At 40.0% G+C, this 22,683-nt stretch overlaps 2 protein-coding genes across 2 annotated transcripts in view; both read right to left on the minus strand.

Moving 5' to 3' along the window:
- The window catches only part of MIC-like (MHC class I-related chain-like), a 20,116-nt gene extending 15,002 nt beyond the window's left edge, over window positions 1-5,114 (minus strand). The window contains 1 exon segment of the mRNA NM_001193323.1: window positions 4,676-5,114. Within this exon segment, the coding sequence (NP_001180252.1) occupies window positions 4,676-4,769 (94 nt within the window). The 5' untranslated portion in view covers window positions 4,770-5,114.
- A 629-nt stretch (window positions 5,115-5,743) lies between these two features.
- The window catches only part of DDX39B (DExD-box helicase 39B), a 44,949-nt gene continuing 28,009 nt past the window's right edge, over window positions 5,744-22,683 (minus strand). Inside the window, exon 11 of the mRNA XM_056817872.1 lies at window positions 5,744-6,975. The gene's annotated coding sequence lies outside the window, so the exon portion shown is untranslated. The remainder of the gene's footprint in view (window positions 6,976-22,683) is intronic.

Below are 22,683 nucleotides of genomic sequence, written 5' to 3' on the forward strand. Positions count from 1 at the left end.
GAGAGAAAGAAAGAGAGAAAGAAAGAGAGAAAGAAAGAGAGAGAGAGAAAGAGAGAGAGAGAGAAGAGAGAGAGAGAAAGAGAGAAAGAGAGAGAGAAAGAGAGAGAGAGAAGAAGAGAGAGAGAGAAAGAGAGAGAGAGAGAGAAAGAGAGAAAGAGAGAGAGAGAAAGAGAGAGAGAGAGAGAGAGAAAGAGAGAAAGAAAGAAAGAGAGAAAGAAAGAAAGAGAGAAAGAAAGAAAGAGAGAAAGAAAGAGAGAAAGAAAGAAAGAGAGAAAGAAAGAAAGAGAGAAAGAAAGAAAGAGAGAAAGAAAGAAAGAGAGAGAGAAAGAAAGAGAGAGAGAAAGAAAGAGAGAGAGAAAGAAAGAGAGAGAGAAAGAAAGAGAGAGAGAGAGAAAGAGAGAGAGAGAGAAAGAGAGAGAGAAAGAGAGAGAGAGAGAAAGAGAGAGAGAAAGAAAGAAAGAAAGAAAGAAAGAAAGAAAAGAAAGAAAGAAAGAAAGAAAGAAAGAAGAAAGAAAGAAAGAAAGAAAGAAAGAAGAAAGAAAGAAAGAAAGAAAGAAAGAAAGAAAGAAAGAAAGAAAGAAAGAAAGAAAGAAAGAAAGAAAGAAAGAAGAAAGAAAGAAAGAAAGGAAGAAAGAAAGGAAGAAGAAAACAAGGAGTAGACAGACAGTTGCCTAGGAAACAATACACAGGGATTGTAACACATGTGGGACATACATTTAAGTATGACACATATATGCAAAAGGTTTTTAGTTCTCATCCACACAAATGTGAAACACAACCTACCCATGTCTGACAGTCCCATGTGAGTCTTGCCCATATCTTTCCACCCATTTGCCACAAGGGGTCCTTATAATGTGCTGGGGACAGGAAGTCTTAAGTTCAAACCTGACCTTAGGCACTGAGGGTGACCCTGGGCAAGTCACTTAACCCTCATTGCCTAGTCCTGACCAGTCTTCTGTCTTGGAACCAATACAAAGTATTGGTTCTAAGATGTAAGGTAAGGGTTTAAAAAGATAAAAGTCAGATAGTCCCTGCTCTCAAGGAGCTCATTTTTCTAATGAAGGAAAAAAACACCCAAAGAAGGATTCAGCTACAAGTTAGATGGAAAGGTGCCAAGTTCTTTGGGGGCAGCACCATAGCAGCTGTTAATGCTTCTTTTTTAATGTCATCTCCACTGATAAAATCATATCAGTTTCTGATGTTGAACCATTTGGCAGTGCCAGGGGTTTTGGTGACAACAATTTTCCTTTCTGGGCCTTCAGGAGCAATGGCACTTAAAGGAACAGGTAGCATCTCCACAGGGGAGGTTGATGCCCGAGGTTACTTGCCTGGAAGTATTGTTAATCCCAAGACTCTTAGGTTTATGGTCCTAAACTGTCTTTATCAGGGTCCAAGGAGAGATGGTAGTCAAGATGATGGTCACAGTTTAACCCATCTGTCTTATGCATTACAGTCTCCCCCTCAGTATGTCTTGTTGCTTTAGCCAGGCTATACAATGGTTATCCCTTACTCTAATCCTAATTTCAGTGGCCAACCAAGAACATTAAAATGCAGTTATTTGTCCTTAAATGAATGTATTTTAATATTACTTTTTTGTTTTACAAACATATATTTTAAATTCCAAAACACCTGGATATCTGTTCTGTGGCATACTAGATCATTACTCTTGTTACCATGAGGGCCAAATACATTCCCCAGATCAAAATGGTTCATTCCCCTCAGAGAATCTTCTAGTCTGGTCTCTTGGAGGCTGCTACCCTAGGCCTCTGGATTTGAGGTTGGGAAATGGAGGCAAGTAACCCAGGAGAAGAGTCTTTGTTCTAACATAATCAGCCTTTAGTTATAGGTGGAATGGTGAAGAAGGAGGAACAAGAGGGAAAATTCAAAATACCTAGGCTGTCCAACAAAGATCTATTAGTAATAAATCTGTAGTTCATTGTAGGGAGGATGTAGTCTCCCTTTCAGTCTGTTCATCTCTTCAAAGCACCAAGTTCCAGTTTTTTATACCAGATCTCAAGTTTCCCACTATCTCATTAAAAGTCCCAGGTCCAGAGTTAACTACTAGAGATTCCAATTCTTCATCAGATGGGTCAAGCAGCCAGGACTCACTCCTTTGCCTGCCTAAGGGGGAGGAACAGTATAAACTAAACATGCTGTAGCTGAATATTTTCTAGCACTCCCAAGTCCAGACTGATCCTATCTCAAGAGGAGAGGAGAGGTCTTGAAGCACAACTTGGTCAAAGTTTTACATGTACATTAGGGTGTGTTCTCTAATTACTATATCCTGATTATTTGATTAGAAACCCCATTCTATGGGGTATCTAAGAGCATATGTTTACTTTCTAACAAAGGTAACAACAAAGGGCTCAGCAAATACAAGAAAGGAGATGAGGGTTTGCCTGAGGATGGGACCACAGAGAGAAGTTCTAATTGATCTATGCACAAATCTTCCCAACAAGCCCGGGAATGAGAGGTTGAAGATTCTCTGGAAATCATAAAGAATAGCATTTATTCAATTCTTCCAACAGCAGGGAGTATACAAGTTACCAGAGTGCGTATGGAACTCCTCTGTGAGTGGCTATCAATGCCACCTGGTCCTTCTTATATGATGGAGGAGGAAGGAGAAGAAAGGAGATATAGAGGAAAGGCTAGGAGAAACTGAGCCTGGCCTCCCATTTGGAACATTTTAGTAACACCTTCTTATCCATCCCCTCTTTCCTACCCCAATATCTCAGGTAGAAAATTATTTCAAGAGAAAAGAAAAGGGTTAACTGGCTTGCCTGGCTAAAGATGTGCATGAAGAACCCTTTCAGGAAGCTCTGAGAACAGCATCTGGATACAATTGACCAGGGAACCTATACTCTTCAGAGATCATCCCTGTGTAGTGTAGCCCCTCCAGGCCACCCCCAACCTCAAATCATCCCTGTCTAGCCAAAGTGGGAAAGAAACACAGAAGTCATCCAGTTCAGTTCCATAGTACTTGTTACCCAGGCAGCTGTGCCTTTGGGGGGCTTTAAGGGATGGGGTATGAGATAGGAGGGTTCCTTTGTCTTTTTTTTTTTTAAACCCTTACCTTCCGTCTTAGAATCAATAGTGGGCATTGGTTCTAAGGTAGAAGAGCAGTAGGGGCTAGGCAACAGGGATTAAGTGACTTGCCCAGAGTCACACAACCAGGAAGTAAAAAAGGAAATTGCCTTTATTGCTTTTATATCATAAACCAAGTGATAACATGTAATTTTTTTTTAGACTTTACCATGTTTTATTATTTAAATAATTGTTTCAATTTTTTTGTTAAAAATAAATAATGATAAATACAATAAATAAATAAATACAATAAACTAAAGTCTTTCTGTAGACAAAAATCTTTGAAAAGTAAAGCCCAATTTCTTCCCCCCCCCAAGTTATATATGTGATTCATATTGTATTCTTCCTTCCCCCCCTCCCAGAGCTGACAAGCATTCAATCTGGGTTACACATGTGTTATCATACAAAATTCTTTAGGAAGGCAACTATAATTTTTAGAACAAGTTAGAGTCCATAAACTGTTATATCAATTATAATAACAGAATATTAGTCAGAGTATTAGAAAGTATATAGTTTGGTGTCTTAGAATATTATAGCAATTAGCAGTATTAAGAGCTTCTGTTGGAGGAATAAAAAAAAAAACCTCAGGTCTGTGTAGTTCGTTTTCTAGGGAAGCTGTAACTCCTGCAGCAAGAGAAGAGCTGTGCTCCTTCAGAATAGTGAGTGCACAGCTGGCCTGGTGAGATCATAGGAAAACAACCATGCCAAATCCAGGTGTTGTTTGAGTCTGTGAAGATTTAGGCTCACTACAGGCTCCCCAGAGAATTACAGCTGCTTTGACCTAACCCCACCCAGAGTTAGGATAACAGTTCCGGACTAGTAGCTATAAAATTAATTAAACTTTCTTTATAATGCATCTTATCTTGGTCTTGTACTAGAATTTATTACTTCTTATCTTATTACTTATCTTATACTTATTACTTCTTATGCTACCAAAACTTGTTACCAAGTATTAGAACATTTTTTTAATATACTTTTAATATTTGGCCTTGTTAATCGCTTACACTAATTAACTGTCAAAAACCTATAAAACATTTGGATGGGGTATTTGCCACAGGCTGGGCATGGTGAGGCCTCCAGCTTTAATTTCCACAATTAAATATGGATCTTCGATTCAGAATGATGGCTCAGATATATTTTATTTCTTTCAGAAATATCTGATGTCCTATTCAAACCCAGGACCTCCCATCCCTAGGCCTGGCTCTCAATCCCTTGAGCCAGTTGACTGTCCCCACCTTTTTAATTTCTTGTGCAATTTCATATGACAATTGCACTATTTCCCAGTTTCCTTCCAGCTCTACTATATTCATTATTCTCCTTAGTGTACCCTATTCAGTACCTCAACTTCCAATCCCCCCACCCCAACCACCCAGTATTTTTCAAGCTGTCTTTCTGATCACAGATTTCAAAGGGCATAAAGAAGAGGCCCCATCCCTGGGTTCATGGAAGAAGTAAAATCAGAGGAAAAAAAAATCACCCAGACCCTGCTATTTACCTAAAGCTTCTCCCAGTCACCACCCCAGCCCTATCCCTCCGGGCCCTTCCCTCTAGTCCCGGTTGTAGAAAAGAAGCAGCCTGTTCTCACACTCACAAGCCTGGGTTTCTGTCCAAGTTTCCAGCAGCAGCAGCAACAGCAGCCTCAGCACAATAGAAAGGGGGGCCTGCTGTGTGGCCCTTCCCTCCATCTCCACCTTAGGATCACAGTTCTCGATCTTCAGTCTGGTTTTCTGTTCTCAAAGGTTCCTGTTTTGTCAAAGGGCATAAAGTGGAGGCCCTTCCCTGGACGAGTGGAGAACATAAAAATCTGAGGGAAAAAAAATCAGTCTGAGTCAGACTCTTTTGGGTACTTGCCATGGAACTAAATGCCCTTTTCCCATTTCTTTTAGAAAGAGAGAGAGAGAGAGAGAAAGAAAAGAGAAGAAAAAAAGAAAGTAAGGGAATACAGGGGAAAGAAGAGAAACAAAAAATTGGTAATAGTCAACACAAAGTGACCAGGAAGGTGGATCTAGGGCAAATGGAAGAAATTTAATGATCTAGTACTCCTCGGGCCAGTTTACCCAAGCCCCACCCCTCAGCCATTATTATTGTTGGACATGTCACTGCTGGACTAAATGGGATTGCTCCCATTTCCCTGCTTCCTTTTCTGTAAACTTCATAACACACCCTCAGCCAATTTGGCTGGACACAACAAGAGAAGGAACTATTTCTACCCCAGGAGAAGGGAATTATTTCCTCTTTCAAAGTGTGACAAGATTATAGCCACCAGCTGGATTTCTCTTCTTTTCTCTCCAATTTCTATTCTGTCTCCCCCTTATTTTCACTTTAATCTACTGCTCCTCCTCCATTTTCTTTCTCTCTCTTTTCCCTGTTCCCCTCTCCAGCCCACTCATTCAATCCCTACCACATTGAGCAAGGACTTGAGCAAGACCTGGGTTCAAATGACTGCAGAGTCATTTTCTCGTTTTGATTCTTTGTCCCTCCGACCCAGAATTAATCCAGGAGCTCCAAAACTAAGTTTAGACAAGGCTCATGTCTAAAATTTCCTCAAGTGGATAACAGGGTCCTAACTCCCACACAGCTACTTAATGTTCAATATAGGTATTGAGTATTAGACAGACTTCATTTCCTCCCCCATAAGAAATACACAAGATGTAAAGGATCCTTAGGAACTCATTTATTAAGTGCATACTATGTTCCAAGTACTGTGCAAAGTGCTGGGATTACAAAAAGAGGCAAAAGCCCCTGCCCTCAAGGAGTCTCCAATTTATACAATTTATCTAAGTCTGGCTATGGGGGGGACAGCATGCAAACACATATAGAAATGTCAAGAATTAAATAAGCAATTAGACACTCCAAAGTAAAACAAAGTAAATCTAGGAAACTGCAGAACAATATTCCCCATTCACTTCTCACCAATACCATCTGAGCAATTCTCAACAATATGGCAGGTCGGCAAAGTCCAGGTCTGATGTCTCATGGCACAGTTTTAGTCTTTTAATTGTAGGCAGTCATCCCTGGAAAATCTTCTTGGAGAAGCTTGTTGTTAAGAAATCGACTTCAGGGAGACTGGAGGTAACTTTCGAACACTAGATTACCCACGAGGCCAGTCCAGAATGCTCCCAGGACAGGGTAGCTTCAGGGTAGGCGTTTTGCGAACTGGTCAGGAAGGCAGCTTTCCAAATGGGTCAGGAAAAGGAAGCTGCAGGGCTTCCCCCTCCCACATACCTTTCCCAGCCTCTCTGGAATCTTGGCTAGTGTGTCCCTTATCAAGCCTGAGGTGATACTACTCTTCTGGGACGTAGTGTTCCCACCACCCTGTACTACTGACTACTCAGCAGGCTCTTCCTGCACTCTCCCGCCTCATTCATGCTGACCCAATTCCAGGGCCATATCTTCCCCCCAATAAAAGCTCCACCCATCGTGCCCAGCTCAAAATAATCTTTCCATCTTGCCATTTCTGGTAATACCGTTAGAAGAATAAAAACTAATCTTGTTCTGCTGGGAATCCTAGGTGGCCTGTTGACATTGCTTCCACTCCCAGGACTGGATTAAAACCCTGGAGAATACATTCTGTATTGTTCCCATATTTGTAGCCTTCGCATACGGAATGGTTACGGAATGGTTACTTAATAAGATGTTCTCCTGGGAGCAAGGGATGGCTTCTGTTCCCACTGGTTTCTCCATTTGCCTGCAAGCATAATTCACCCTCGGTGGCTCCTTGTGAACAATGGCTCCTTACAGGAGAGCTCACCCTTCTCCCCATACGTTGGGGTGCTTGACTTTGAGGCTCCTGGGCCGTGACTATGCAGGGAGAGGACACACCTATAGTGCCCTGCTCTTGACTGCCTTCTACATCAGCTGGCCCTCTCTGTCAGAGTAGAGTTTCAGATGCTGAAGAGGTAAAAGAAGAATGAGAATGAGCTCAATCACTGAACATGAAGTGCCCCCACTGTACCAGGTATACTGCTAAGCACTGCGGATGGGAAGAAAGGCAAAAGATAATCCCTGTCTCAAGCAGTTCATCTGAGAGGGGAGACAATCTGCCAAGAACTATGGACAAACAAAAAAAAATGGGATAAATTAGAAATAATAGGGGGTGAGGCAGCTAGGTGGTTCAATGGCCTAGAGATGGAAATCTGGTTCCTCCTACCTGTGTGACCCTGGACAATTTTAAAAAATGAAACATTCAAACATTAAAAAAAAAAACGTCATCCCATTGCCTTCTCTTCTACATTGGAACTAATACACAGTATTGATTTCAAGACAGAAGGTAAAAGTTTAAATAACTAAACAATAGAGGGAAGGCACTAGAATTAAGAAGGGGTTGGGAAAAGCTTCTTGTAGAATGTAGGGTAGGCTTTTACCCAAGACCAGAAGGAAGCCAGGAGGCAGAGGGAGGGAGGGCATTAAAATGCCCAGAGTTGAATGGAGGGACAAATTGTGGTATATGATTGTCATGCTATTGGCTATTGTGCTATAAGAAACAACAAGCAGAACAGTTTCAGAAAAACCTGGAAAGACCTACATGAACTGATGCAAAATGAAGTGAGCAGAACCAGGAGAGCATTATATACAGCAAGAGTAATACTATATGATGAACAACTGTGAAAGACTTGGTTATTCTCGGTAATACAGTCTCACTAAGACAAAAAGTCCCAAAAGCCTTATGATGAAAAATGCTATTCACCTCCAGGGAAAGAACTGATGGAGTCTAAATGTGGATTGAAGTAGACTATTCTTTACTAATTTTTAATGTGTCATGATGAATATGAAAATATATTTTATATAATAGCACATGTATAACCAATATCAAATTGCTTACCATCTCTGGGAGAGGATGAGGAGGGAGAGAAGGAAAGAATGTGGAACTCAAAATGTTAAAAAATCAACAACAAAAATTGTAAGTGGAGAAAAAATAAAATATTACTGAAGAAGAAGAAATGTCCAGAGATGGGAGATGGTTTTTCTTGTTCAAGGATTAGCAAGGAAACCACTGAATCACAAATATGGGTAATGGAGGGGGGAGTGGAAGGTACGAAAAGATTTAAAATGTAGAGAGAAACCATGTCCTGAAAGGCTCTGAATGCCAAATGGAGAATTTTATATTTGATCCTTAGAGAGGCCCTGAAATATATTGAATATGGGGGTGACTTGATCAGACCTGCATTTTAGGAAAATCATTTTGATAGCTGAATGTGGAATGAACTGGAATGGAGGGAGACCAACCAAAAGGCTATTCTGATAGTCCAGGCATAGAGTGATGAGGGTTTGTACCAGAGTGGTGCAGGGTCAGAGGAGAAGAGTTGGAAAATGATAACTATTATGAAGGTAAAATCTCTAGGCTTTGGGAACCGATTTAGGCATGGAGGAGGGATGGCACCTAGGCTATGAACCAGATAGATAGTGATACCCTGGAACGTGATGGGGAAATTAGGAAGAGGGAAAGGTGTAGAGTGAAAGATAACTAGTTGATCTTTGGAAATGTCAAGTTTAAAATGTCTACAGGACAGCCAGTTTGAGATGTCCAATAGGTGGGTAGAAATGTGAGCCTGGAGGTCAGCAGAGAGGTTAGGGCTAGATAAGTAGAATGCCATCAGCACAGAGATGATAACGGAACTTTACATAGTTCCTGGAACATAGTAGGGGTTTAACAAATGTTTATTGAATTGAATCCTTTGGAACTGATGAGATCACAAAGTGAAATGATATAGAAGGAAAAGAGAAAAAAAGGTCTAGGACAGAGCCCTGTGACATACTCACGGTTAGCAAGAGTGATGAATCAAGAGAGTGATGTCACAGAAACCTAGACAGAAAAGAGCATGAAGCAGAGTGATGGACTGCAGAGAGGTCAAGAAGAATAAGTATTGAGAAATGGCCATTCAATTTGGCAAATACATCATTGGTAACTTTGAAGAAAACATTTTTGGTAAAGCAAGTAATGAGGAAATAAATGGAGCCAGAGGTTGTGCTTCTACCCCAAATGTAAGGTCTCAAGAAGAGGCTCTGGGCTCATTATGCCCCTGGGTTCAGTCCTGAGAGCCTTCACTTCAAAGAGATTTGGTTTTCCTCTTTCAGATTCTACTGCTATCCTGGAGTAAGACTCCAGGGAAATCTCTAAAATAAACCTCATCATAGGGGCTCCACAAAATGTGGGCAACAAGGTCCCTCCTAGAAGAAAATAATTAATATGAAATATGAGTTATTTCCTTTGCCACAGAAAACACATTAGCCCCCAAAGATGCATAGGAATGCATTAACAAATGTAGAAAACATCAAAATTTCTTGAATAGTTCGATTGTATACATTACATTCTTTCCAGAAGCTAGGGACATTTTGTGAGATTGCTAAATAGTTATTACATATTCATCTCAGACCTGTCTGGGTAACTCAAAACATCCAGATGTCCTGGCCAATTAGGGTAGGACTTTCTCTTCAGACAAAGGAAAATACTGGTGGTAGTTGTCTTCTCCTTTAAGGAAATCCTCTTTCCTTCTGGTGGTCTGAGGTCCAAATCTCTAACTCAATAACTCTCAACCCATGATTTCACCAATGAGGTTAGAAACACTTCCAGTTTCCTAAGACTAATAGTCACTGATCTATAGTCAGGAAAAGAAACTGAAAAGTATAAAGCAGTAAATGCCTGATCCAGTCTCAAATTCAATTAAGAAAGTAAGTATTCTTAATTCCAAGTGCTTCTGCTCAAGACTATTATTGCTACCAAGGAGGAAGGAAGGAGGAAAGAGGGAGAGAATACTAGAGTTCAAAAAAGAAGATGGGCCTAATAAAGAGAAGGGCTGAGGCTGTTAGATAGCTCTTAAATACCACAATGGGACACAGGTTCCTCCAACAAGCATCCCTCTGATGGTTCAGCCACTAATATCATCAATGTAACTCCCCAGTCATGGGAATCAATCAAATGTTCTCTATGTCATTCCAGAAAGGAGCCAGGGCACATGTCCAGCTCCTTGAATGGTATTCAGTTCTGCAAATCAGAGATTCCCCTGATGGGCCCAACTACTTAACAAAGGAATCTTATGTTTGAAATTCACATAGGGCAATACCTAGAAGACAAGGAGTTTCCCTTCAAGGGGGATGGAGTGGGAGAAGTTTTTTGTAATTTTGGGGGGGTGAGTGGGTTAGTTTTTTTTAAATTACATTTAGAAACAACAATTGTTTTCTGAACTTCTGTAAGCTGAATCCTCTCCTCTCCTCCCACCCTCCTTTCCCAGATGGTAAACAATATGATATAGGTTATCCTAGTGTTGTCAAGCAATACAAATTTCCAAATTCCTCATGTCATGAATGAAGATATATATTGCACATGCAAGAAAAAGCTCATGAAGGAAATAAGCTGAAAAATAGTATGGTTCTATCTGCATTCATACTCTGACAATTCCTGTGGCTGTGGAGAGCATTTTTCTTCATGAGTCCTTGGGGTTGTCTTAGATTCTTTTTTTGCTGACTTTTTTTGGCCTGTATTTATTTATTTTTTTACATTTGATTTTTTAATTTTTTTCCAAAGTTACATGATTCATGTTCTCTCCCTCCTTCCCTTCCAGAGTTGATAAGAAATTCCACTGGGTTACACATGTTTTATCACTCAAAACCCAATTTCATATTATTCATTTTTTTAATAATCTTTTAAAACCAAAACTCCAAATCATTTACCCAAATGACAAAGCAATAAATCATGTTTTTCTTCTGCATTTCTACTCCCACAGTTATTTTTCTAGATGTGGATGGGCATCTTAGATTTCTGCATTGCTGATAATAATTTAGTCCTTCACCACTGATCATCATACAATATTTCTGTTACTACATACAATGTTCTCCTGGTTACGCTCACTTCACTTTGCATCATTTCATATGTCTTTCCAAGTTTTTCTAAAATGATCCTCTTTGTTATTTCTTATAGCACAGTAGTAGTCTATTATAATCATTTACCACAATTTGTTTTGCCACCCCCCAACTGATGAACATCCCTTCAATTATTAATTTTTTTGACATCACAAAAAGAGCTGCTATAAATACTTTTGAACAAGTAGATCCTTTTCAAGGGAGATGTTTTATCTGGGTAAGGCTATGTGATTACATAGTGTCTGTATTTAATTTGAATTAAATAATTAATTTAAAATTTTTATGTCACTTAGTGGGATATATGAGATAAACTGAAAAGAAAGGTTAATCATCTTTGTGAAGTAGAAAGATACCAAACAAACCCAGAAAAATAATCAGTCTGCCTGTAGTTCAATTTTTTTTTAAACCTTCGTTCCTGAATCAATACTGTGTATTTATTCTAAGACAGAAGAGCAGTAAGGGCTAGACAATGGGGGTCAAGTGACTTGCCCAGGGTCACATGGCTAGGAAGTATCTGAGGTCAGATTTGAACCCAGGACCTCTCACCCCCAGGGCTGGCTCTCAATCCACTGAGCCACCTAGCTGCTTCTGTAGTTCACATTTTAAAAATATATAAATAAGCCCAGTAGATAGAACATTCAAAATAACTGCAAACACTAAAATGTAAGAACCTTTTGACTGAATTATAACACTTCTAGACATATCAAAGAGAACAAAGAAAGAACAAAAGACCCTGTATCTTCAAAATATTTGTAGTAGTTCTCTTGGTTATAAGAAAGAACTAGAAACTAAGGGGGCTTTTAATTTATTCATTCACTAAATGAAAGATATAGAAATGGGGGTTGACCAAAAAAGAGCCTCCACAGTGGAGACTATTTGCTGCAATTCTTATGTGTACTTTGGAGCATGCCCAGATTTTCAGTAACTGGTTCCTGGCTACTTATCCCATGGTCAAGAAAGGACTTTTGATTGGCTGCTGGGTCAAAATGAGTATACATTCAAAAGGCATTAACTGGCCAAATCAATGTCTCTTTCTCTATTTCCTACCTATATCTGAATGAAAAGTAGGAGCTACATCAGGTCTCTGGTTAGGGAAGGGGCTTTGGGATCCTCATTGTGAAAATCCATGAGAATATGGTCTAGCTGTTGATAAGAGAGGTAAAAGAGAGTTAGAGATGGCTTCAGAAGTCTCATAAGCTCTAAAAACTCAGAAGTTCCTAATTGAGTTTGACAACTTTGAAGCGCAAAGGAATGGCCTGGAGGATACAGCCCAACAGTGGATAGGACCTGGCAATTGGGACACCATTTTTAAGAGTAATTTCATCCTTGGCCATGTTGCAGAAGAAGTGAAACTGTTAAGAGTTACTCACTTTATAGCAAATGCCTTAAGTTTGAGACTATTCTCTCAGAAGTCTAAGGTGATACAAAGGAGAGTGTGTCTCTCGTTATATAAAACAATTTCTTTTTCTTTTCTTGATATATCTCTTCAGTAAATATCCCTTTGTAAGCACTAATTAACAATAATTGATTAAACAGGGGGCAGCTGGGTAGCTCAGTGGATTGAGAACCAGGCCTAGAGACTGGAGGTCCTAGGTTCAAATCTGGCCTCAGACACTTCCCAGCTGTGTGACCCTGGGCAAGTCACTTGACCCCCATTGCCTAGCCCTTACCACTCTTCTGCCTTGGAGCCAATACACAGTATTGACTCCAAGATGGAAGGTAAAGGTTTTTAAAAAATAATAATAATAATAAATAATTGATTAAATGATACTGGACCACTGGAGGTTATTGATGACATGAGAAGTATTAAATGTAACTGGCAATTGATTTTGGGAAAAACACATCACCACAGGAACTTGAGTTGAATTAAAGTACTAGAAAGGCAACTCTCAACACCATCAGGAATCTCAAAGAAGAGACATTGCTAGCCTTTGGGGAACTGTAAGCCAGTCAACAAACATTTAAGTGCCTGCTACATATCAAGCACTATGGTAAGCACTAGGGATATAAAAAGAGGTAAAAGACAGTCAGTCTCTTCCCTCAAGAAATTCACAATCCTATAGAGGAGAAAACAAGTAAACAAATATATATAGGAAATGTTTCTGGGTTCTGGAAAATTATCTCCAATTTTTTTCCATATTTTTGGAACTCCGTTTCTGCTAGAACAAAACAAGAATTTGTACTAGAGATGGGCCATTTCTTGATGAGCAGGACACTTTCAGAAAAATCTGGAAAAAGTTACATACCCTGATGCAAAATGAAGTGAACAAAATCCGGAAGGAAATTATACATAGCAACAGCAATAGTTGTGACAAGGAAATCACTTTAAAGACTGATATATATTAATTTAAGGTCGCCAAGGAATTCAGCTATGTAATTCCTAAATGAAAACTCAAGTCAGCCGTCAGCCTTTTTTAGAGTTTAATTATAAACAGGAGGAAGAAAGGAATTAGAGGTAGAGAGAGAGGGAGAGAGAGAAAGGGGAGAGAAGGGAATAGGGCTTAAATACCCCCTCTGTTTAGGCTGGGCCAAAAGGCCCAAGCCCTTAGATAGCTGGGGCAAAGAAAAGAGATCAGTCCCTATTACTCACGTGACCAAAATGGAGAAACAGTTTCAAAGGCCCCCACCTTCAGCTTCCTTCAGAGCAAGCTTCTCAGAGCACACTCCAACCACTCAGACAAACTCCTCAACCACCACCCCTGAGTCTTCAGACCCCTCTCTCTTTAAGGAAACCATCCAAGTTCCCTCCCCTCAGTTCTCATATCTACCAATCACTGTCCATCAATTTCCCTGTGCCAATGGAGGCTCTAGCTTAACCCAGGACCGCCCAGAGGTCTCTGGCTTTGCACATGTCTGTTGAAGGTCATAGTTTCAAATAATTAAATCTTTGATCCTTTGCTACAGCCCTTCCTAAATCCTGTTAACCTGAGTAGGGTAGAGATTGAAATAATTAAATTTTGATCTATGCTGCAGCCCTTCCTCAATCTGTTAGGACTGAGTAGGGTGGAGATTGATTCCAAGTATCTCCATTGTATCAATTCTAAAATCAATCATGACTCAAAGAAATTCCTGTTCTATGCTTAAGCATAGGTCAAAGTCCTTTCCATTGTTCAGCAAAAGGTTTCTGTCCTAAAGTAATCTTAAGAAGGGAAGAGGAGAAAACTCTCATGCCAATGGGGTTCACATTCCAATAGCCAAGACCCACTATCAATAGGGAATTTTTCAAGTATGAAATTTCCCAATGGTGAAATTTCCAACATTTATAAGTCTAAGAAATTTTGAGGTTTACATAGTGTGTGATGATCAGCTGTGAATGACTTAGCTATTTCTTAGCAATACAATGTTCCAAGGCAATACCAAAGGATTTATGATGAAAAATGCTATTCACTTTCAGAGAAAGAACAGATTCTGAGTGCAGATCAAAGTATACTATTGTTTACTTTCTTTTATTTTCTGTGTTTTTTTCTAATCTGTTTTCTTTCTTAACATGATGGAAATATGATTTGCATATGTATGACCTATATCAAATTGCTTGCTATCTTAGGATGGGAGAGAAGGAGATAATTTGGAACTCAAAATTTTGAAAGACAAATGTTAAGAATTGTTTTTACATAACTGGAAAAAACATATAGGTACTTTTTTTTAAATGACCCATTTCTAACTGGAGCAGAATAGAGCTCTGTGGTCCCCTATATGAACTTGGGCAAATCAGTTTAACTGTTCGAGAGCAGGGTTCATTTCATTCTTTTTATTTATATCATCAGCACCTTATCCGGTGTCTAGAACATAGTGGGTATCTAATATGTACTTGTTGACTAAATTCCCTATATCATAGTTTCCTCATTTATAGAATGATGAAGTTGGAAGAGATGGTTTCTGAGTGCTCTTTCACCCCTTGGAGATGCCTTGGGCATAGGATAGGAAAATATGCAGAAGATATCTTAAAGCCCAGAAATCTGACCCCCTGTAGCAAGTACTTCCTTGGGCAATCTCCCCCATCCTTTGCCTTCCCTCTTTGTACAGTCTGAAGTCATAGGTTACTTAGACAAAATAAAGTCACATAACATGATTTCCTTTTTTATGAAATATAAATGTGCCTAGTTTCTGAAATCTCTCAGAATCAGTTGCTATTTCCTATATCCTTATGCTTTTAGTTCTGAAGAAATGAATACAAAATTTCATCTCAGATGAAACTGTCATAACTGTTACTAACAAGACACAAATATATTAGGAATTTTCTGTGTTTAAATGCCCACAATTCCCGATGAGGTGTCTGAAATTGGGGGAAGGAAGTAGGTGAGCCTCCCCTCATTAGCTGAATGAAGTGGTCTCAAACATCCATTGAGAAGCAACAGAAAATCTGTATCAGCATTCAACTCTTCATGGAAAGAATGAATATTTGTGCAAAAATATTTTGTACAAGCTCATTTTCTCCTGGAAGATTTAATTAATATTGCAAGTGATGTTGTGAGAGTAATCAGGAGAATCTGTGATCTACCACAGACTGGAGCTACTCCCATAGAAGTGAGCATGTGCTCTGGTCCCTTTCAATGGGATGCATAATATTTTATTTGAAAGCCACACTAGAGGACAAATTGCTTTTAGTTGGCACCTGAAAATTATAGCTAGAGCTGTAGCATTATATCTGAAAAAGAGATGAGTAGATTCTCATGTTAGAAAATAGCTGAATTCTTCAAATTTTTAGAGAAACCATTTCTTGGAAAAATATGAAAGCAATGGTTTTGTCTTGTGGTTAACCATAATAGCCTTTTAGGAAGGGTTAGAATGAATCATATTGTGAAACAATCATGAGGTCATGAGGTTTATTTGTCAGCTAAAATGTAGCCCCAAACTTACTGGGTTTTCCTATTATTAGATATAGTAAAGGTGGAAATACCTGCCGAGATATTGCACTCATTGGGCAGCAGGTCTAAGGAAAGCAGGTTGATGACAACATCAGAACATCTCAGCAGGCCAACAGCGTCAGCCTCTCACATGTGTGCTCTTTCCATACACGTTCCCTACATGTGTGCTCCTAAGGCATAATCACTTTTCCACTATATTAAGAGGAGACTATGTCCCAGATTTACAGGAGGAAATGTCTTATTGCTATTTTTTAAATATGCTTTTTCATCAAACTACAGTTTTAAGTAGATATGAACCAATAGAATATTTTGAATCTGGGACAGCTCTGAGGGAGAGGGGTGGGAATCTAATATGAGGGGAAATTTAGTGGTGGTGGTACAATGTGCTACAATGGAATCTAGGAGCTGAGTGGAATCTTAGAAATTCCATCTGATTTTGTAGTAGGAACTCAACTATTTGGTTGATTAAAGTGATCCTCATACAACAAACTCCATTCCCATTTCATATATGACCTTAGGAAATTGTCTGAATTATGCTCCTACCATCATATCAGTATGATGGATAGTCAGTAAATTCAGAGGTCAGAGGGACCATGAAAGAAAGAAGAGAGCCAAGACCCAAACATGGCTAACTCTTCCACAACCACCACTACTCATCTCTAACCCTTAATGGATGATGGCACTTGTGGAATCACGTAGGCATTCTTCAGAACACACTCAGCTATTTCTCCCTCAGAGTCAAGTTCCCTACTCTAGAGGGAGAACTTCAGATCTCTTTCCTTTCTTCCTTGGTTATCCCTTTTTCTTCTCTACCCTCCTGACACAGGTCAAGATTCCCTTCTAAAGATCTTCACATAATTTTTTTTCCTTTATTTTTATCTTGAAACCCATCTTCCATTTTTGAGGGACATAGGAATGCATTTCAATCACCATGGAGGTAGAGACACTTCTCCAGAATCCACCATCATCCACCATCACTGATGCTGTGACATTTTGCCACAGTCGTTTTTTTGGGAGATTTGACCACAGGATCAAGAATGAAATGTGAAGACTGAGTATAGGCCAAACATGGAAGGAAGGAAGGAAGGAAGGAAGGAAGGAAGGAAGGAAGGAAGGAAGGAAGGAAGGAAGGAAGGAAGGAAGGAAGGAAGGAAGGAAGGAAGGAAGGAAGGAAGGAAGGAAGGAAGGAAGAAGGAAGGAAGTTTAATTATATATTATGTGCCAGGCCCTGTACTAAGCTCTGAGGATACAAATAGAAGCAAAAAGAAAGGCATCCAGAGAAAGAACTGTGGGAGTAGAAACACAGAAGAAAAATATTTGCTTGATCACATGGTTCATTGGGGATATGGTTAGGGATATAGACTTTAAACAATCACTCTATTGAAAATATTAATAATATGGAAATGGGTCTTGATCAATGACACATGTAAAACCCAGTGGAACTGCTCATTGGATACGGGAGGGGGGGAGGAAGGAAGGGAGGGAAAGAACATGAATCATGTAACCATGAAAAAATATGCTAAATAAATAGAATTTTTAAAAAAGAAAGGCAGCCTTTTGGGCTCTTCCACAAAACGAAGGTTCCAAAAGGAACTCACTAATAAGACAAGTAGGACAAGCCTTATAAAAGGCTATATATAGCAGGTGGAAAAGGCTGCAGGGGAAGTCCACTGCTCCAGGACCAGGAGTCCCGGGTGACGAGGGAAGTTCCAGGATGGGCCAGTAGTAAAAAGAGATGTGGTGATGAAGTCCAGAGAGAATCAGGAACAGGGCCAAGAAAGGAATGAATGAATCAGAATTCTGCTTTTTCTATTCTGTAAGTTCCTCTGTGGTTTGTTTGTGTGTGTGTTTTTTTATAAAGACTTTTGCAACTTTAAAGGATTTTTCAAATTGTCACAAGGAATTGCTCTCTGATAGGGAAGTAGGAAGCAATATGGAAATGAAGATGTTATAAAAACAAGACAGAATTAGGAAAGAAACTATATATACATATATATAGGGAACTGCCAGATGAGGAAATTCTCTATAGCATGGAAACTAGCACCATCTTTGCCACTAAGAGTTTTAGAGAATCAGCTAGGACACTGAGAGGCTATGACATTCCCACATTTCACAGCTGGTGTGTCACCAGCAGGTCATGGATCCTGACCTTCTGGGTTCTGAGAACAGCTGAGAACAAGTGTGCCACACTTGTTTAGTCATTTCTTCAGTTGTGTGTGATTCTTCATGACCCTTTATTGGTTTTCTTGGCAAAGATGGTAGAGTGGTTTGCCATTACCTTCTCCAGTGCAGATAGAATTGAGTGACTTGCCCAGGGCATACAATAATTGTCTGAGGTTGGATTTGAATTCAGTTCTTCCTGAATCCAGGTCCAGCACTCAATCTAGTGAGCTTGATGTCACAATGTAAAAACAAATTTTATAAATTAAATTTTAAAAAATTTTGAGAAGCTGTATGACTGGCAAATCACTTAACCTCAATGGCCTAGCTCTTACCACTCTTCTGTCTTGGAATTGATACTTAGTATTGATTCCAAGACAGAAGGTAAGGGTTAAACAGATTTGACTCTAGGACCTAGGACCTCCAGGCCCCCCAAAAGAAGAAAATATTTGTTGTTCAGTTGTATCCAAATCTTTGTGACCCCACTTGGGTTATTCTTTTTTTTTTTAATAACCCTTTTCTTCCATCTTAGACTCAATGCTGTGTATTGGTTCTAAGGCAGAAGAGTGGTAACTAGAAGAGCAGGACTAGGCAATGGGGGTTAAGTGACTTGCCCAGGGTCATACAGCTAGGAAGTGTCTGAATCCAGATTTGAATCTAGGGCCTCCTGTCTCCAGGCCTGACTCTCAATCCATTGAGCTACCCAGCTGCCCCCTAGATACACCTCTTGAAAGAAAGAGGGAAAGAAAAACAAAGGAAGGACACAGTTAGGAAGTGTCTGAAGTCACATTTGAATCCAGGATGTCCCTTCTCCAGGCCTGGAGCTCTGAGCCACCCAGCTGCCTCAGATAATCTTCAGTAATGTTCACTTTGAATTTCTTAATAGCCTTAACCTCTCAAAACATAAATATCCTTTCAAGAATTCTTGCCATCTGCTGCTGTTCATTTCCAAAGAAGCAAAAGCCATAATACATGTGTTTATTACTACCAAAGAGGGACGCTTCCCCAGAACATGCTGGTGGAAAATGTGCCTGATTTGGAGTCATTAGTCTGACTTTAAAACTTGATTTTTACAAGTTGAATGAGCTTTGGCAAGTAATTGAACCTGTTTGCATTTCATTATTCTTTTTTTTTAACCCTTACCTTCTATCTTAGAATCAATACTGTGTATTGGTTCCAAGGCAGAAAAGCAGTAAGGGCTAAGCAATGGGGGTTAAGTGACTTTCCCAGGCTCACACAGCTAAGAAGTGTCTGAGGCTAGATTTAAACCCAGGACCTTCCATCTCTAGGCCTGGCTCTCGATCTACTGAGCCACCCAGCTGTCCCTCAATTCATCTCACCTGCAAAATGGATATAATAATATTTTTACAACTTTCCAAATTATGGGGGATGGCCAAACAAAATAGAGTAAAGGAATATAATAGTGCTCTATTGTGGATATGAAATAATGAAAGTGATAGTTTCAGAGGAACCTGAGAAGACTTGCATTAACTGGTCCAGAGTAAAGTGTGTAAAAGCTGAGAACAAGTAATGCTAGAATAACAACACTGTAAAGGCAATTTTGAAGGAATTAAAAACTCTTATTAAGGCAATGATCAACCACTATTCCAGAAAAATGATGATAAAAAATGCCTTTGCACCCCATATGGAGAGAGATACATATTTTTGGACATGTGTCTATAGGAGGGTTAATTTTGCTCGAATATACATATTTCTTCCAAGGATTTTGTTTCCTTTTTTGAGGGGAAGAGGGTTAGAAAATAAGTGCTGGTTAACTGAAAAAAAATTTTTTTAATTTAAAAAACCTGCTCTCACCCTGGCAGGTTGGGTCCTCCATGGAGTAGTTGCTCCCTCAGGTTCTAGAACCTGATGGTTCTAGAATGGGTGTTTCCACCTAACATTATAGCTCTTGGACCTCCATCAGGGTGCTTCCCATCAACTATCAGCCAGTATACTCAATTAATTGTTATCACTGATGTTTTTAAAATGAAACCCTTACCTCCCATCTTAGAATCAATACTGTGTTCTAAGGCAGAAAAGCTGTAAGGGTTAGGTAATGGGAGTTAAGAGACTTGCCCAGGGTCATGCAGCTAAGAAAGATCTGAGACTGGATTTGAACCCAGGACCATCCCATATCAAGGTCTGGTTCTCAATCCACTGAGCCCCCTAGCTGCCCCCTCAGTTAGGCTTTAAAAGAGCATTGACATGAAAACACTGGAATAACCTGTATCAGATTGTTTACCTTCTGGGTGTAAAGATTAAAATTTAGGGGAGACTGGGGAGACTGAGGCAGGTAGAAATTAGTTTCTCTCTGCAAGGAGTATTATATTTTTTAGAGGTTTATTAAAAGTTAAGGATTAAAGAAAATACAGGATAAGAGACACGTGTCCAGGCCATAGAGAGGCCTAGACACAACCTCACCTACATTATGAAAAAAAAGCCACACCTGCCCCAAAACGGAAGTCCAAGAGCCAAGACAAGACCTTTGCCACCAGCTTAAATCCTTCCTCGATCTCGGCCCACCTCAGAATTCCCGTGAGATTACAAAGCATTTTGGGGAAGTGGAGCAAAGGCTTGTGGGGATTGTAGTCCTGTATTCGAGTCTATTATTTACATGGGGAGAGGGGAGGGGAGAGGAAGAGAAAATCTGGATTGCAAAAGGTCAGAACTGTTTCTACGTGTAATTGAGAAAAAAAACATAAAAGGAATTGAAAGTGAAAAAAAAGAAAATTTTTTAAAATGGACATTGACTCATGGTAAGAACAATAGTTACAAAGAATTTCCAAAATCTGGAGCACACTTTCCCAATACCACACAGAGTCCATGTTGGGGAAAATGGGTACAAATTTCAAATAGTAATGGTAATGAGGCACACATGTAAAGAACACACACAGCCAAGACAACCTCTGAACAGTAGGGTCTAGGAGTCTTCCTTTCTCTGGACTCTCCATGAAGGAGCTTGCTTACATTATGGAAGTAGGAATGGATAAGTTGCTCAATTGCTTGACAATTGCTCTCTCTCTCTCTCTCTCTCTCTCACACACACACCCTTACCTTCCCTCTTAGAATCAATACTATGTACTGGTTCTAAGGAAGAAGAGTGGTAAGGGCTAGGCAATGGGGGTCAAGCTGAGGCCAGATTTGAACCTAGGACCTCCCATCTCTAGGTCTGGTTCTCAATCCACTGAGCTACCCAGCTCATCCCTGGGCTCTCTCTGTAAAGGGTATAACATCTCTCTTAGTTTGGTCAGTTCTCTGTTGGGCAAGACCATGACTGCTCTGGATTTAATTTAGCAGTTTGCTTGGCCACTGGGCTTCACAAAATTTGGCATCTCTGGTAGAAGAGTCAGATGGACTCCCCTGGGCTCAATTTTTGATGGACAGCTGCCAATTTCACCACCTCTAGCCTAAACTTCCGTGAGGCTCTAGATCAGTGATAGTAAACCTATGGCACATGTGCCAAAGATGGCACCCAGAGCGCTCACTGTGAACATGCCCCCACTCCCCTATCTCCCACCCTGAGTTTATTCCTAGAAAGGCAGAGGGATTCAGGTGAAGCTGCTCTCCTCTCCTTCTCCATATGCCTGATGACATTTTTTTCACATCACCTACCCTTCTACCCAGTAGTCCAATGGGAGCACTTTCTCCCTCCCGTGTGGGGTAAGGCGGGAGCAAGGCACATGAGCTGGGGGAGGCGGACACAGCACTCAATCTAGGGGTTGGGGGGGGTGCTGTGCCCAGTATTCCATTTCTAAAAGGTTCTCCATCACTGCTCTAGACTTATATAGACCAGGTTTAGTTTGGGGGGGATCTTGACCCTAAAAAGAAAGGATTAAGCTAATCTCTGGCTTATTTTTTGCCTCTACCACAAGAAGTCCAGGAAAAATCTCTTTACAAAGTTTAGATCTAAGGTCTTTCCTAAAAATGTCCATTCCATGGACTTCTCTACTAGCAACAATGCAATGAGCCAGGACAATTCTGAGGGACTTATGAGAAAGAATGCTATCCACATCCAGAGAAAGAACTGTGGGAGTAGAAACAAAGAAGAAAAACATGATTTGATGGGGATATCATTGGGGATATTGACTTTGAATGATCATTCTATTGCAAATATTAATGATATGGAAATGGGTTTTGAACAATGATACATGTAAAAACCCAGTAGAATTGCTCCTTGGCTCTGGGAAGAGGGAGTGAGGGAGGAGGGAAGGGAAAGAACGTGAATCATGTAACCATGGTAAAATATTCTAAATTAATTAATCAATAAAAAAAATTTAAGATTTTTTTAAACGGTCTATTTCAAAAAGCATTCTCAATGCCCAAAGTAGATATTAGATATAAGACCCAATTTATTGAGACTTCTGGGCTAAGATGGCCACAGAGCAAGGGGCTCTTTTTCCTCACCACTGACCAATGTGAAAAGCCTCAAAAGGACAAGAAGTGGAATTAAATGAGCAAAGGGGCTCTACTGAAGGACACAGACTTGGAGGTAGGCAAGGTTCTGGCATTTCCATGCTATAATTGGATAAAATTACTCATACCAAGCACGAACTGATCATCCCTCCCCCACTATCCCTTCCACACCAGAGTCAGAGCAAGCATGGAGCGATCACTAGGTTCTCAGGGGGCTGGTTGAGGACACTACAAACCTACCCCTGAGAGCAACAAGACTTGGAACCCCAGAAGGCTGAGAAACATGGAGCTTAGGCAAGGAGAC

Source organism: Monodelphis domestica, chromosome 2 (genome assembly GCF_027887165.1).
Source record: "Monodelphis domestica isolate mMonDom1 chromosome 2, mMonDom1.pri, whole genome shotgun sequence".
Classification (NCBI taxonomy): Eukaryota; Metazoa; Chordata; class Mammalia; order Didelphimorphia; family Didelphidae; genus Monodelphis; species Monodelphis domestica.